At 37.8% G+C, this 15,206-nt stretch overlaps 1 protein-coding gene across 4 annotated transcripts in view; it reads right to left on the reverse strand.

The window, feature by feature from the left end:
• EPHA7 (EPH receptor A7) overlaps positions 1-15,206 on the reverse strand; it is a 166,785-nt gene that overhangs the window by 20,092 nt on the left and 131,487 nt on the right. For 2 of the 4 annotated variants that reach the window (XM_009320131.1, XM_009320128.1), the window contains exons 8-13: positions 11,703-11,811; positions 10,956-11,011; positions 6,887-7,012; positions 2,497-2,682; positions 1,877-1,938; positions 680-889 (exon numbers count right to left, since the gene is read on the reverse strand). In XM_009320131.1, the coding sequence (XP_009318406.1) occupies positions 680-889; positions 1,877-1,938; positions 2,497-2,682; positions 6,887-7,012; positions 10,956-11,011; positions 11,703-11,811 (749 nt within the window). Of the gene's footprint in view, positions 1-679; positions 890-1,876; positions 1,939-2,496; positions 2,683-6,886; positions 7,013-10,955; positions 11,012-11,702; positions 11,822-15,206 lie in introns of all 4 variants that reach the window. The other 2 variants (XM_009320130.1, XM_009320129.1) reach the window with 2 other exon arrangements.

Here is a 15,206-nt window from a genome sequence, read left to right on the forward strand (position 1 = left end):
GGTCTGACATTTTTAAACCAGGATCCCGCTTAGAGCGCAGCAGCAGGAGTGACAGCCGTGAACGCTGGTGCTGTTTCCTGGATCCCTGCGCCTGTCGGAGCAGATTCCAGGGGCCCCTCCTTCCCTCAGCATGAGAAAATAGGTACAGCGAGGCCCCTTGGGTGGGAAAGTGGAGCTGGCTCAACAAAAGAATAAAGAGCATAGTGTGCCTGATGAATGCTTATTTAAGAAAAGCGTCCCACCCAAAAGCAAGGGAAAATACAGGAGTTGAGCTTTGTCACAGTGTAGCCTCAAGCTAGTCAACTTCTTGGTGAGATAAAATCTAGTCTGAAAAATAATAATAGCCTACAAATATTTTAATTGACTCATAGTAAATGAGACTATTAAAATTTTTATGCGTAAAACTTCTGTATTTGTTCAAACAGAAAATCATGAGGAAGGGAATAATGAAGATACTGTGCAAAATTTTTAGAACTTTACCAAATAAAGTATTTTTGTATGTTCTTACAAAAATATCAATCCCTGATTAGAGCCAGATTTCTGCAGAGACTCTTTTCCTTTTGACTGTTTAACATTTCTCAAGTAATTAATGTATTTCTCTTATCTATACTCTCTAGAAGATATGCTTCTTCTTAATAACCACATCTCAAAACTACTAAAACCCATCGATTGCTCTTACAGTAGTAGTGTAGACGGCCTCTGGATCATCTTCTATAACTCTGGAAAGGCCAAAGTCTGACACTTTACAAACAAGGTTGCTGTTGACAAGAATATTGCGTGCTGCAAGGTCCCTGTGTACATATCCCATATCGGCCAAATATCTCATTCCAGCAGCAATTCCTCTCAACATTCCCACTAGCTGAATGACTGTAAATTGCCCATCGTGTTTCTGGAGGGAAGAAAGGAGTAGCAATTCTTGTTAGTATAGCTGAGAAGAGAAATAAGAATTAGGTTTACAACTTTAGCTTTCTACTTACTTGCTACTTCTGTAGCAATTCATACTGGGGCAAAGAAACTCACTTCAAACACAAGTTTTATTTTCTTCAGAGATAAAGCAGTACATCCAGTTAAGAAATGTGTGAGTAGTTAATGTACTAGAAGTAACAAAACTTGCTAATCAGTATAAATTTCTGCCTAAGTCATGGCAAGTCTTTTCTAAGAGAGATTACCTGATGCACAGCTCTTTATAGTTTGCCTCTGTGCCCTTCATCTCTCAGCCTAATTATTTGTATCAAGAATATAAGAACTATCTCCTTTTGGAACCCTAGCTACTGATAATTTTATTCATAGCTTGGAGTTTATCAAACAAACATAATCTTTCTCTTCTCTATAGAGTGTTTATACATAATTTCACACTGTCTTGTACACCTGGTAAGGAGTCAGAACTGGCCAGTTCAGAACACACACTCAAAAAATGCTAAACTGTTGTGAACTTGCATTTCTTTTTTTAAACATGACCATAGTTCATTTAGGGATTCTTATATGCTGATTTCCACCATGCTGACACAATAAAATTCTGCTCCCAAAAGGCAGAAGATTGGGCTTCAGGTATCAGTGGTTTTAACTTCAGCTGGTGGCAATAATAAAACCCACCATGTCTATGCCACATTAAATCACTTAAATTCCTACAATGTTCCCATGTGATCCTGTCTGATCCCCTCATTTCTGATGTGGTTTTGCTGAAATAATGTAGAGAACTGCTATTATTTGTCAAGCTCCATTTCAGCCTGAAAAACATATTAATTATATGAATTTCATGTAGGTATACATATATATATGCACATATATAAAAGCATATTTTTTAAAGTGACAATATATGATATAATATATATGTCACTTAAAATATGTTTATATATATTTTCATTTTGGTACTCACCCTAAGGAATGCATCTAAGGCCCCATTCTCCATGTATTCTATTACAATCATGACTGGTTTCCCTGAAAGAAGACAGATTTTGTTTGAGAAACTGTAACACAAATGGAGCACCTTTTTTTGATAAAACACATTATTCCTTTGAAGGACTGAATCATTGAGACAATGAACATTTCTGAGGCCTCCAGCACTGTTACTGAGCTCTAACAAGTTCTTAAATGTCTGCATGGAACGTGGTCATGATTCACAAAAGTAAACCATACAATTCAAAATGTCAGTGTGTTCTCCTAACTCCTGCTGTGTGAACAGGACTCTGGAATAAAGACACTTCAGATAATATGAAAGGACATAAGAAACCTTATCTCTCTGCATGGTCTTTGAGGCTAAATGAAACTAGAAAAATAATATATTTCAAAGTACTTCATCTTTTAATCATGCGTGCATCTTAATTTAATCCTCAGGTTGTAGCATAAAGTAAGTATTGTTTTAGTTAGTTACGCATCAGGAGAAAATCCATTAGGAGTGTGCAGCCTGTTTATAATTTGAATCTTTGACCATGAATAAGCTAAAGTAATTTCTGCCATTATGTTGTTATTTGACTGACAGATCGAGCCGCTGCTTACCTCTGGTAACGACCCCTTCTAAGTGAACAACGTTGGGGTGGTCAAACTGTCCCATGATGCTTGCTTCACACAGGAAATCTCTCCTTTGCTTTTCAGTGTAGCCAACTTTCAGAGTTTTTATGGCTACTGCAACATCTCTCTTGCCAGGAAGCTTTAGACGCCCACTGCACACTTCACCAAACTCTCCTAAAATGAAGTAGATCGATGCTGAATTACTCTGAATATAATATGAATATTATTTTTATGCCTTGATTCAGCTAGCTGCCCAAGTGTGTGTTTAAATTTAACATGTGAACGTTCATATTTGAAATGGATTGCTTAGGAACACAAAGACAGGCACGTGCTTTAAATGAATAGCTGACTAAGTACCTTACGGAGTAAACACTTCATGTTAAGCCAATCTACAGGACTGTTATTTGAATCTTTTAAAAGACTTGTTAGTAATTTGTAACATTTTTTTCAAAAATAGGAAGTAAAAATGAAGTAGCTTTTCAAAAGAAAATACTATTACAGAAATAGTAATACTATCTCTAAGTGAAAATGTCATTCTGTTCTACATGGTTTTCTTGCTATCTTTAGATCCGATGGGTTTTTTTCTTTCAAAAGGCAGCTTTTTCAGAGCTGCTTTTAATTTAACATCGTTATGGTGTTAAATGAAGCACTACGTTATTACCTTCAAGCAGGATAATTTACTTTGCGGATTATGAAATGAAAGGTGTGACTTATAATAATTTTGTTACATTAAACAAACACAAGCAAATGCTGGAAGTTTGTAAAAAGCTTCTAAACTAACAGACAATTGGAACTTGAAGAAGCATGTTAAAAAAATGGCCAAAGAGCCAGCAAGAATACCAAAAAAAAGCCTCAACAACCATAATTTGGGAGAGAAGTAATTGGACTCCATCGGACAGGAAAGAGGATGGAAGCATGCGAGATGTGGAGCTGAATGGCAAAACAACTACCTTACTATTATTGAGATTGTGAAAGATTTAAGGATTGTCCCTTGCCTCACAGCCGTGTCAGCAAAGAAAGAGAGACCCCCCATTCTGTCGCCAGGAAGAAAAATATCTTGGGATATAGAGGAGAAAAGGGTAGTAACATATCTTACACTGAATAAAGGGGAACATCTCCTTAAAAAGAGAAAGATTCATCACAAAAATATTTAATAATCTGGTACTTTGCAAATTTATCTGGAGTATGGGAGATACAGATCCAAGTCCGTCCTCCAAATCAAATCAAGTCTGAAATTTATCTCCTGCATACCTGTGGAGTGCCTTAACATTAAGCTATTGAGTATACACAACTATGCAGACACACCTACATTCAGAACATGTTTTAAGGTGAGTGCTGAAAAGAAGGATTGAATTAGGAAAGACTAACACAGAGAGTTTGATTAGAGAATCCCTTTGGGACATAGGCTGAGGTCCTGAGAAACCTGGTGGGATCAGGACTTAAGGGCACATCCACACTGGCAAGGAGTCTGGCTGGCAGTGGAGAGAGAGGTATGCCTGGAAATGGGGCTGAATGCCTGAAGAGATAGAAGTTGAAGTGTCCTAATAGATGAGTTCTGAGAAATCTTGTTTAGGACACTGTCACCATTCCAACGCTACTGTTCTCCTGTCACCCCCAACAGCAGAGCTTAGAGAAGGAAAAAGGCAGTGCTTGGGCTTCAGCTTCACTGTTCTCCAGCCAGAAGGGTAGAACTTTGGCCGGAACTTAGTATTTCCTACTGACTTGTTTGGAGAAATCTCCACTCAGCATGGCTGGTTTTATGAATCTCACAGGAGATGATTGCATACAGAATCAAGTTCCTCTCCCACCCGTTCTACCCTAGCTGAATTAAGGTTAGCTCCAGTCAGCTCCATATACCTCTGTTAACACCATGCTGTACCTGAGCTAATTGGCCAGACAGAGTATAACTGTTCCTGCCTGCACAGGTGAGGTATTAGCCTCAACCATCCTTGGGCAGTGGAGTTGTGGTCTGAATATCCATCCCATAGCTATGAATACCATGAGGCATAGCTGTTACATACGTAACAACTAGCTGCTCATGCCCTTATCTCAGTGCCTTAACCTCCCTCCTGCACTTAATTAGCAATATGGATGACTACGAATGAATTCATCACTCACCTCACTCACAGCTCCTAGCCACATGAACTTACTAAAGGATAACAATTTTCTCTACCAGTACCTTCCAAAATTGTTTTTGCTCCACACCAAAAACAAGACGTGAGTATGAATGTTTGTGTGTATGTGATACTTCAGAGCCAGGTAATTAGGATACTTGGCATGAGACACACTAAGGCTTAACTCCTTTGCAGCTCTCTGTGATCTGATTTTGACTGATTTCCAAAAGCAGATCACTCATGCTCGGCCAAACCAGAAACTTGAGCTTGTATGTTATGCATTTCAGGCCAGGATGCTAGCCAATGAACTGCTTTTATTCTCAAGAAAATAGTGTATTCAGCTGAAATGATGCCCAAAAAGGATCCAGAAAATATGACAAGAGTGGGAATACTGCACAGCCGCACAGCCACTAGCTCAGCATGTCAACAAGGAAGAGGCTGAAACAAAGGATGTGTGGTACAAACAAGGACTCAGCATAGTGGACACCATATTCTGTATCTGACAGGTGGCCACAGCAGGGTGGTAATGAAAACGTTGGCAAGGAAAGCACATACCCCTCATGCAAATTGAGCACAAGCATACTTGCACCCTGTTTGTCTGAGAGAGACATGGCACTACTCAATAGTTGATGTGGCCAGCATTGCTGATGCATATTGAGACTGCTAAGTGGCTTTTCTGGTGCTGTCACTAGTAGAAATTCTATATTCTTCTTAGAGTTTCAGCTGCTTCTTCGGGTCTTTAACATTTTATTGTTCCTGGACTGCATCTCATTTCACTCCTATTTGCTATCTACATCAACAGGTTAAAGCCATAGCTAAACCACATATACAATATGCTTTCACCATAGCACTTCTAATTAACTTTCTTCAGAATGACTACTAACACACATTAGTTTTTTTGCTATCAGTTATACTCATTAAAATCAAGAATAAATTCATCTGCAGTCAACAAAATTAACATTCTGGAATTACTTCGTCATAACAGTGAAAATTTGTTTTAAACTGTGTACTTTTTGCAACTGAAGCATTTTCAGCATTTTGCTCAGAAAGCATCGGCAAAGTCCAACTGAATATATCTTTGTGCTCTGAACTGTTGCGATGCTGATAGTTTTTTAACTCAAAGCAAAAGATGAAGCTCAGTAATTTTTCTATGCTAATCTTGAATTTAAATCTTGTATATTGTGTATTTATTAGAAGAGATGCTGCCATTCTAGCATCACAAAAATTACTAGTTAGCAAGGGCTGGATTCTTATGCTCTTACTCATCTGAAGGAATAATTTGCTCAGCAGTGGTGTTAATTTCAACAGTACTACTCCTTGATTAAGACATGATTCAACATGAGTGAGATTACTTTAAAGGGGCATTGTGAATTCTAAATGTAAAGATTTTTTTACAGGTAAACCAGCTTTTTTAGAGATATTTGTTCTTCTCTTCAGGGTGATTTTAAAAGTATTCTACTAATACTTTTATAAAACAACAGGAAAGCAAAAGAACATTTCCTCCAGGAATCCAAAGTATTGGATATTTTTCTTACCCATGGAAACTTAATTTCACTACATGAAGTAGTGCAATAAAAATGTCACATATCTTATTAATGCAAACAAATGAAACTGACTTTTTAGAGCATGAACACCATGGCTTAAGTAGGTGGTAGACAGTTCAAGAGGAAGAAAAGCAATGTAATGCTGGTGCAATTACAATCAGTCATGAGTAGTTAAACAATAACTTTTTGTATTCATAAAATATCAAAAAGAAAAATGGTAGAACAAAAAACAGCTTTAGGGAAGATTTTGTCATACAGAAACAAGACCTTCCTAGTCTCTATTTAAGATTTTGTGCTGCAGCCAGTTTTCCTTACTCACATGAACAAAAATTCAGAGGTCAAAAAGCCCTCTTGCAGAAGGAAAGTGAGCAGAATTTGCACTCATGCCTAACGCCTTTACTCTGACAGTAAATAATAGGCAGCAAAACAGCCCCCCTCCCCCAATCACATTTTTAACAGTAGATACAGAATTAGAAACCCACAAGCTTTCAATGTCAAGCAAGACTCTTCATTTACTTATTTATCTGTTTTTTGTTGTTTTTTTCCCCCATTTGTTTTTACATTTTAGAAGCGAGTGCAGTGTCATTGCTCTTAACCACTCTGGCAAATGCAAAAAGTTCTTCTATACCTGAGGTATAATTATTTGCCTGTCATTATGATGTATGAGTTTCGATCCTGGCTAAATGGAACAGTTGAATCAGGAAGTCATGGCAGCCTTACCTGCACCAATCACACGCTCAATTTTAATACAAGAGGCATCTAGCTCCTTGGCGAATTGATGGACAGCTCTATTTGGGTCCTCGTAGGTTTCAGGGTCAATGTAGGTTTTGGTGCCTGGAAATTTAACTGTAATGATGTAAGAAAGCATGACTGTGATGAAGCAAAAGCACTTATTGTGCAGTCAGCCCAGGAATTCCGCTACGCAGAGAGGTCCTTAGAAGAGTGAACCTGCTTCCACACTGCCGGAGTCAGAGTTGCTCTGAGAGGCAACCTTAGTTTTAGGCATCATCTGCAAGCATGCTGACACAAGTACACAATCCCATCCCTAAAAATGACTAACATTAGCATCTGCACCTCCACCTTGAAGTGAAGGAAGTAATAAATATTAAATAGTGCTCAATGGAATAAAATGCAAGGGTTGAGTGGGAACAAAAATAAAGCAGGGGAAGGGGCGTAAGAGCAGCAGAGGAGGTGAATCTTCGTTTTCCATGTAAGGACAGCTTATCTTCTTTTCCCAGCTTGCATAAACAGAATTTCTTTATGTTATCTCTGTCTTCTAGTGGGATTTGAAAGGCTCACCCACCTACTTCAATTTGCTTAAACTATTGAATATATTATTATTTACAGACTGTGGCAATAGCCAAGCTAAACTATTCACAGCACTTGGAATTTATATCCTTAGGTATGTTTCTTGCACTAGAATATGAACAGGAGAAACACTTGTAGTCAACTTGTAAAGGCACAGGAAGGGAAAGTGGGCTCTGTGGCACAATTATTCCCTTTCTCAAGCACCTAAGTGAATGATATGCAGCAACTTGGTTTCTGCTCCCTCTTTCTCCAGTATAGCACTTAGTGCAACTCAGGCCGTGTAGCACTCTGGCCAGCATGTAGTTTTTTCCCTTAGTTTGCTGCTGATTAAGGAAAATTATTATTTGCCCTTCTGGTGAAAGTAGAAACTTCTGGTGAAAGTAGAGCAACCCTGGAAATCTATTAACAAAACATTTTTTATGAAATAAATTTGGCTCACAAGGATTACAGTCCTGAGCTATAATTAAATCAGTGAATTAAAACTCAATATGAAAATGCAAGAATGTTCCTCTGCTAATTGATATACTGATATACAAAAATAGGATCAAAAGTCAATACAAAACATAAATAATTTATGGTTGCTTTGTAATCATTTAATTGAACATAAAATATTTTAAATTTGAAAATATATTGAAAAACAGCTTAGTAATCATGTGTATTTATGTTTCAGATGGTATTACTGACCAAAACCACACCAAACCTTCATAAAAAGGAAAAAGCTAGAGAAACTGTTTGAGGAATGTAATGAATTTACATCCAGAGAAATTATTTGAAATTTTGCCCACATGTTATTCTCTGCCATATTATGTATTTAAGTAGATGTTCTTCCAATTGTATTGATAATGTTACAAATTTTTAAAATTATAAATATTTATTTCTTAAAACCAAAAAGGGGAGGGAAATGAGAAGAAAGCAATAGGTTAACCTCCTACAATAGTGCTTTCAGGCAGGGAGATGGAAAAGGAGCCATCCCCTTGCGTTTGTGATAAGGGGCCTGGATTGGAGGTAACCTTGCGAATCTCAAATGGGCCTCTGGTGGTTCTTTATTCAAGCTGTCATAAAACATTTTGACAAGCCAAGGCTATCCTGGCATACCAACGTGAAATAGTGCTGGTCTGGATTTGAAGACATTGTTAGAAGAAAATGGTAGGAGGAAACCAAATATAAATCTGAATTGCTTGACTAAACTCCTCCATTGTACTTGTATCTTTAAGTGTAGCACTTGAGGTCACAGAGAGTTGAGGGGGACTGAAGTGAAATATATGATACTCTGTTAAATACAGTGTTTTAGAACCTGCTTTAAAAAAAATGGTTACTTCTAAGTTTTTGTGTTATGTGTTTGTTGTAAGTTACGTCTTTGAAAATCCGATCTGGTACCTCAGCACAGAAGGTTGTCTAGATGTTATGGAGCAAAAGGACACCAAACTGATGTTCACAGTTCTGTGACCAAGCTGGTGACCACAGCATTGGGTTCCATCTCATCTTGTGCATAGTTACCAAATAAAATTAAACTAAACCTTCAATCAACAGATGATGAAAAACTAGCTTGGCAAACTGTGGCTTATGTTTGGTGCTATGATTTTAAAAAGACTGTATGCTAACTGTTCTGTGATTTACTGGTTAACCACATTTCTTGAAAGTAAAATGAGGGAAATGAGCACTTACAAAGTCTCACCATTTCTGGATCAACTATTAATCATTAAGTAGAAGCTTTCATATTAATTCATTTACACTTTCACTGAAAAAAAATATATCACAGATAATGGAGACGAGGAAAGGAATTATTTAGCTAGCATATTCCTTTTGTTTATATACTGAAATACAAGAACACATAGTTGATCTTTTCCTTCAAGGACATAATGGGCATTTTAAAAGTGAACGCAGTAGCTCTTCTGAAGACGTGAAAAGCTTATAATGCATCTATGAGAGGCAAATTTCAAATCCATCACTCCCAGAATAGTAATATTTAAGTAACATCAGATTTTTGATGAATTCTTTAAAATCAGCTGCACCGCAAAGTGCATGATAAATAATTCTTATCTCATTATTATTTTCCGCCTTTCTTCCACGGATGATGAATTGATTGACTAAAGCCGCAATGATGTCACTACTTAGTTTAATGCTCACTGCATTTAAACGCAATTATTTAGGTAGCAACACACCCAAACTCAGGGAGCATGAACAGATACCAGCTGATCTGGTTTTTTCAGGGCAGAAAGGTGAAACAGAAACCTTAATCTGATTTTGAGTGGAGCTTTGGCTAGAACTACTCGTTTAAAGAGGTGTGCATTGAGAAGATGCTACAAATTTGTGACTAGTGGCTACTTCATTCTCCATGTGACATTACATTCTGATAACAGCTCATGATTTTAACATATGTAAAATAAGATACACCATATTGCTTTCATAAAAAAAAATCTGATGGATTTAAGCTACAGCTGCAATTATTGGTAGACAACAAAGGCTACATACAGCATAGCATGACTAAATGGCAAGTTCTATTGATATGAGAGTTATCAGGTATGGGAAACCCAGGCATTGTTTTGTGTTGGGACTTATATTCAGTTTAACTCTATTATGTGATTTTTGCAATTTTGGATGCTCAAAATAAATTTGCTACTTAGTTTTACCATACTTCCTGAGTTAATGACTGATTCTAAAAGAAATTCAAACATTTTTAATTTCTCGTGTCAAAATGATATTACAACTGAAATGAGAAACGGCTAAAATAAGAAAGTTTTTTAAACAATATTTTGATAAAACTGAAACTATTCTTGCATAAGCCTTCCTCTGCCCTTAAATTTTCAATTGTCATTAACCCAAGAAAGATGCATTTTATTGAATTTTCCCAGGGTTCTAGCGTAAGTTCAGATGGTAGCGGTGATTTTAACAAAAGAGGTTTTAGGTGCTACTCTTAGCTAGGCAAGTGATTCTAGAACAGAGATCAGTAAAGAAGTAGCTGAGCTTTCTTTTCACATTAAATATTCTATTTTTAAGGACATTATGTTTTGTAAATATTGATGCCACCATATTCACAGTAGCAGAAAACAGCTTTTGAGTAGAACAGCTTCATTGTTAGGGTGATGCAGTGACCCACACTTTCTTAATCTGAAGTTTGCCTGAGGTAAAGATCATATAGTTACTTAGCCAAAGGTCTCTCAAATACTGCACCTCAGAGAGATCATTAGGACGGTGTGAAATGTATTCAAATCAATCAAAAGGAAAAAAAAATGCAGAATGAAAACAACAGTATATCATACGCATGTATAGAAATAAAACCGTCTGTGTGAGCAACATTGACTTTAATCTGCGTTCTTTTTGTGTAGGTCACATATTCACAGTGTTTAACTCCCCACTTGCTATTTACACAGCATTTTTAAATTTCTTATGGCTTTGTCTTTCATGGAGTGTTGTTTTAGTATTGTCTACACTATTGCAGTTGGGAATTTTTGAAAGGGGGAAAAAAAGGCAAAACACTTACAATGAAAGTAAAGTTCTTCATCCCCTTCTTGATCAGCTTTGCTATAGCCACAATGCCTGAAAAGAAAGACGCCAGTTTTACTGGTAAATAATGATTTCCTTCCTCACATTTAAAGTCCTGACAACATCAGTTCTGCAGGCTGGGATTTTCAGGCACTGAGCACCTAACTCCTGTAGGCCCTTTGAAAGTTTCAGCTATAATTCTCTTGACAGCAGAGTTTTAAATAAATCATGAACAGTTACAATCAAAAGGCTATTGTATCAAATACCAGTTGGGACAGGTCCTAAGAGAAAATTCTAGTTCTGGTGAAAAGCTTCTACGGATAAAACAGAGGATTAAAGAACTTGAAAGTAGAAAACAGTTTTACATGAGGGTATTCTTAAACTTACTGCTGTGCCTCTTTTTCTTGAATGTAAAGTCATTTAAAGGCTGATCAGATAAAGTGTCAGACTTCTCCACGTGAGAAAACTGAACAGAAAGAGGAACTTTGAGGAGTACAGGTAAAGAACCTGCTGGGGGTTCCTTTTACAGCACATTTACATAGGACAAAAAGAACACCTTGATTTAAGTGTGTCTTGCCAAAGTAAGAGGACAAACTGTATAATTGATAATGGAATTTAAATGAAAATTGTCCTTACTAAAAATGACTTGTTTCAGTTTTGCAAATTACCATCCCAGATTAGACTATGTCTCAGGAGTTCACAAGCGTGGGGTCAGATGTTCTTATGCCTACACAAGGTGCAATACCTTCGCCCGATGATGAATCCAAACACCATGAAGACCAGAATGATGGTTCCTGCCACAGCAACCACAGCTATGATAATAACAGGATTCTGTTCACTGGAAACAGCCGTGGCTACAAACAGAGCACAGAGCAGAGATTAGTTTAAAATTATTCCCTACAAAGGAACTGCAAAAATTTAAGTCAACCTTCATGAATTGCAGACTGTTAGTTTACATTTTCAGTTGCCTGAAACTATTAAATTGATAAAGTTAGTCTAAAGAGGGGCCTCCATTGGAAATTCATCCAAATGCTGGATGAGTTAATAATCGTCTACAGGGAATAAAAATGAGCTATGCTGGAACTGACTTGATCAAAGTGGCACAGCCATTAGCCAAAAGCCAGCACCAGCCACTTCCACTCCCTCCTACTGCTGTGCTGCCTTCTGTTTTGCTCAGTGGTTGACTCCTGCCTAAAAGGGAAGACCTGGGTATCGCTGTAAGGGGGGACAGTAGGAGAATAATCCCTGAAGAGCTCTGCTCCTAGCCTCCCCACTACAACTGGTTGATATGACTTTGATGGTACCCAAGGAAATAATGTCTTAACTGTAAGAAGAATGATTGAGATGAAACACTATTAACACAGATTTCCTAGTTAGCATATTTCTATCTCTTACTGTTATTAATCATTGTAAATCGCTATTATTATAATTTGTTTCTGTTAGCAATGAAAAAAGGTGCTTCCACATATACAAAATGGAATTCTCCATGCTTCAGAGAATTTACATGCTAAAATATCCACACATTATCGCTCTTTTTATTCAGATATGCCAATGCTATTAATATATGCAAATGTATGCATGTCACATTAATGTAAACTGAGGATGTAAATACTTAGCCTAAGAAACCTCAAGGTTTGTTAAATACATTGCTTGCCCGACTTCTAATGAGGGTGGACATATACTCAGTCACATTAAATGAGTACAGCTCTACTGAACTCCATGGAGCTATGCTGGTTTGTAACAGTGAGGATCTAGCCCAAGAGACTGAGAATAAAGGAGAAGACATCAGGCAGTGATACTGAGCAAGGGACTGTGAAAGTGTGAGTCATCGGGAAGCAGCAGAGAGATAAAAGAGGGAAACAAAAAAGAAAACCCAACTGATTGATAGCTGATTAACTAAATTGTAGATGGTATGTTAATATGGTTAACTGCTGGTAGTGGTAACTGAACAGGAATGTCTACACAAGGATTTTATGAATTCCACAGAATCAGGTTCCTGTTGCAGACTTCAGAAGTTCCCATAGAAACAAACAAACAAACCAGTCTTTTCTTTGCTCTGTCCTGGGAGAAGTGAGCCAATCAACATGATTTATTTGTCACTGACACTGACCTGTACCAGCTGCTTCCCCCCGCAAAATAACAAATCCCTTATTATTCTACACAGATATAGAATAAAATGCATTGAGGGGAAATTTCCTTTCCCCCCCGCCCCAGTTTCATTTCCTAAAGAAACTTTGTAATTTTTCTATGTTGCACCTAATGCAGGTAAGGAAGATCTCATTATTCATATCAGTCCTTAACTGAAAAGAACAAATGCTTATTTTTGAGTAGCTATAACTTTCTGAGATACCCAGGTCAGTAGGGTGCTACCACAGGCCTGCATATATCCCACTTGTGGAACTTTTAGGAAATCAGTGGTCACTATCTCGTGCAAGAACGTAGGGTCATAAGTTATACAACTCAGTTCCTGTAACATCACCAGGCCATCAGAGCAGACAAACCCAAACATGGGAATGCACAGTCTATGTAAAATACAGCATTTCGTAAAACTCTGCCGTTCTCTGAACTTCAGTGCAAACCTCACTTGGAAGTCAAGAAAAGGCAGCATCCTGTCACAATGGCCAGGGTGCGAAACCGCATCTATACTGAAAGAGTGGTTAAACGTTGGAAGCGGGTGCCCAGGGAAGTGGTTGAGTCACCATCCCTGGAGGTATTTAAAAGACGGGTAGATGAGGCGCTTAGGGACATGGTTTAGTGAGCATGGTGGTGTTGGGTTGACGGTTGGACTCGATGATCTTAGAGGTCTTTTCCAACTTTAATGATTCTATGATTCTATGATTCTATGATTCCATCTAACAGACTTTGGAAAAATACCCGCCCCAGCCTGTCACCTAATCTAGCAGCCAAGTTGAGTGCATAGAGGTTGACATATGTGAGTGGGTTGCTCTGCATAACTGCCTCACAGATTTTGGGTACTGGCACATTCTGGAAGCAAGCCGAGGATGTTATTTGGGCTCTGGAAAATGTTGAGGACGTGGTACACTGGCCAACTGGTAAGATAGGTGGGATGCAATGTATGATGTATTTTTACATCTTTTTGAAAAAAAAAAAAAAAAAGTCTGATTGTGGGCATGGTCTGGTATGAATTCAGTGACAGCAGTCTAAGACATCTGCCTCTGTTCATGTACTCTGTGCTGTTTCTCCCTTCTGTGTGATGAACTCAGTCTGTTAGTGTAAGGGTGAATCAGAACCCAGCTTCTGGAATGATCACTGTGGTTTGGCAGAAATAAAGATGCTAGAGTGTCCTTAGAGGAATGTTTTTTAGGGTGCAGATGACCCTTTCAGGGGGTGCATGGCATGGTTACCTGTCACTGGTGCTGCCACAATGGTGATGGCAGGGAACCACCAGCAGGACAGGGAAGTCTGCCCTTACCTCTGCTTAAGCTGTGCTCAGGCTCAGAGAAAGACAGGGACCTGATACTTGGGCAATCAGCTACAGGTGATACCTAATCTGATGTTATGATATTTGCATATCCAAATGAATGAGGCAATGCTTAATTCAAAGGAGTTAAAACCACCTTTTAAGTACATGGTTGGAGGGATGAGGAATGGATATCCAAACACCCTGGAGGATTTAAAAAAGGGTGATAGATGGAAAAGCTGTGCTGCTCCTTCAGCAACATTTTCCCATGCAAGCAACCTGAAATGTATGATTTGCAGAAAAGAATTCCTGTTGAAGTCCACCATGAAACCTTTAATGATAAATTGGATTCATGTAGGCCAAATATCACTTTCTTAAATATTATTCTTTATGTCTTCTATAAATATTTGTAGCAGTGTTATTTCAGACATTAGGAATAAATTTACATCTGCATATTACTTCAATCTTGCTTGATTTAAACTGATTCAGGGCAAAAGGAAAAAGCAAAATCTTCTTCACGCCAGGTTGTGCTGAGTCCTTATACTTTAAGAGAGAGAGCTGCAACAAGTAGCAAACCCCTTCAATTACAAAAAGCGCAGGATCATCTTTAGATCCACTGGCTACAAGTCATTTAACATAACTTTTAAATACTTCAGTGAATCAAAAGATAAAATTACCACTTAAGTGGTAATATAATTAAAAAAATAAATCTATGGATTTATGTTTTCTTCCTGAGGGACTTCTGTCTCTAATAACCAGCAATGATTCCAACAGAAAAATACAATGATTAAAGTACTTTTATCTGTGGCAAACACAATATAGAATAGA

This window comes from Pygoscelis adeliae, unplaced genomic scaffold (genome assembly GCF_000699105.1).
Source record: "Pygoscelis adeliae isolate BGI_AS28 unplaced genomic scaffold, ASM69910v1 Scaffold41, whole genome shotgun sequence".
Taxonomy (NCBI): domain Eukaryota; kingdom Metazoa; phylum Chordata; class Aves; order Sphenisciformes; family Spheniscidae; genus Pygoscelis; species Pygoscelis adeliae.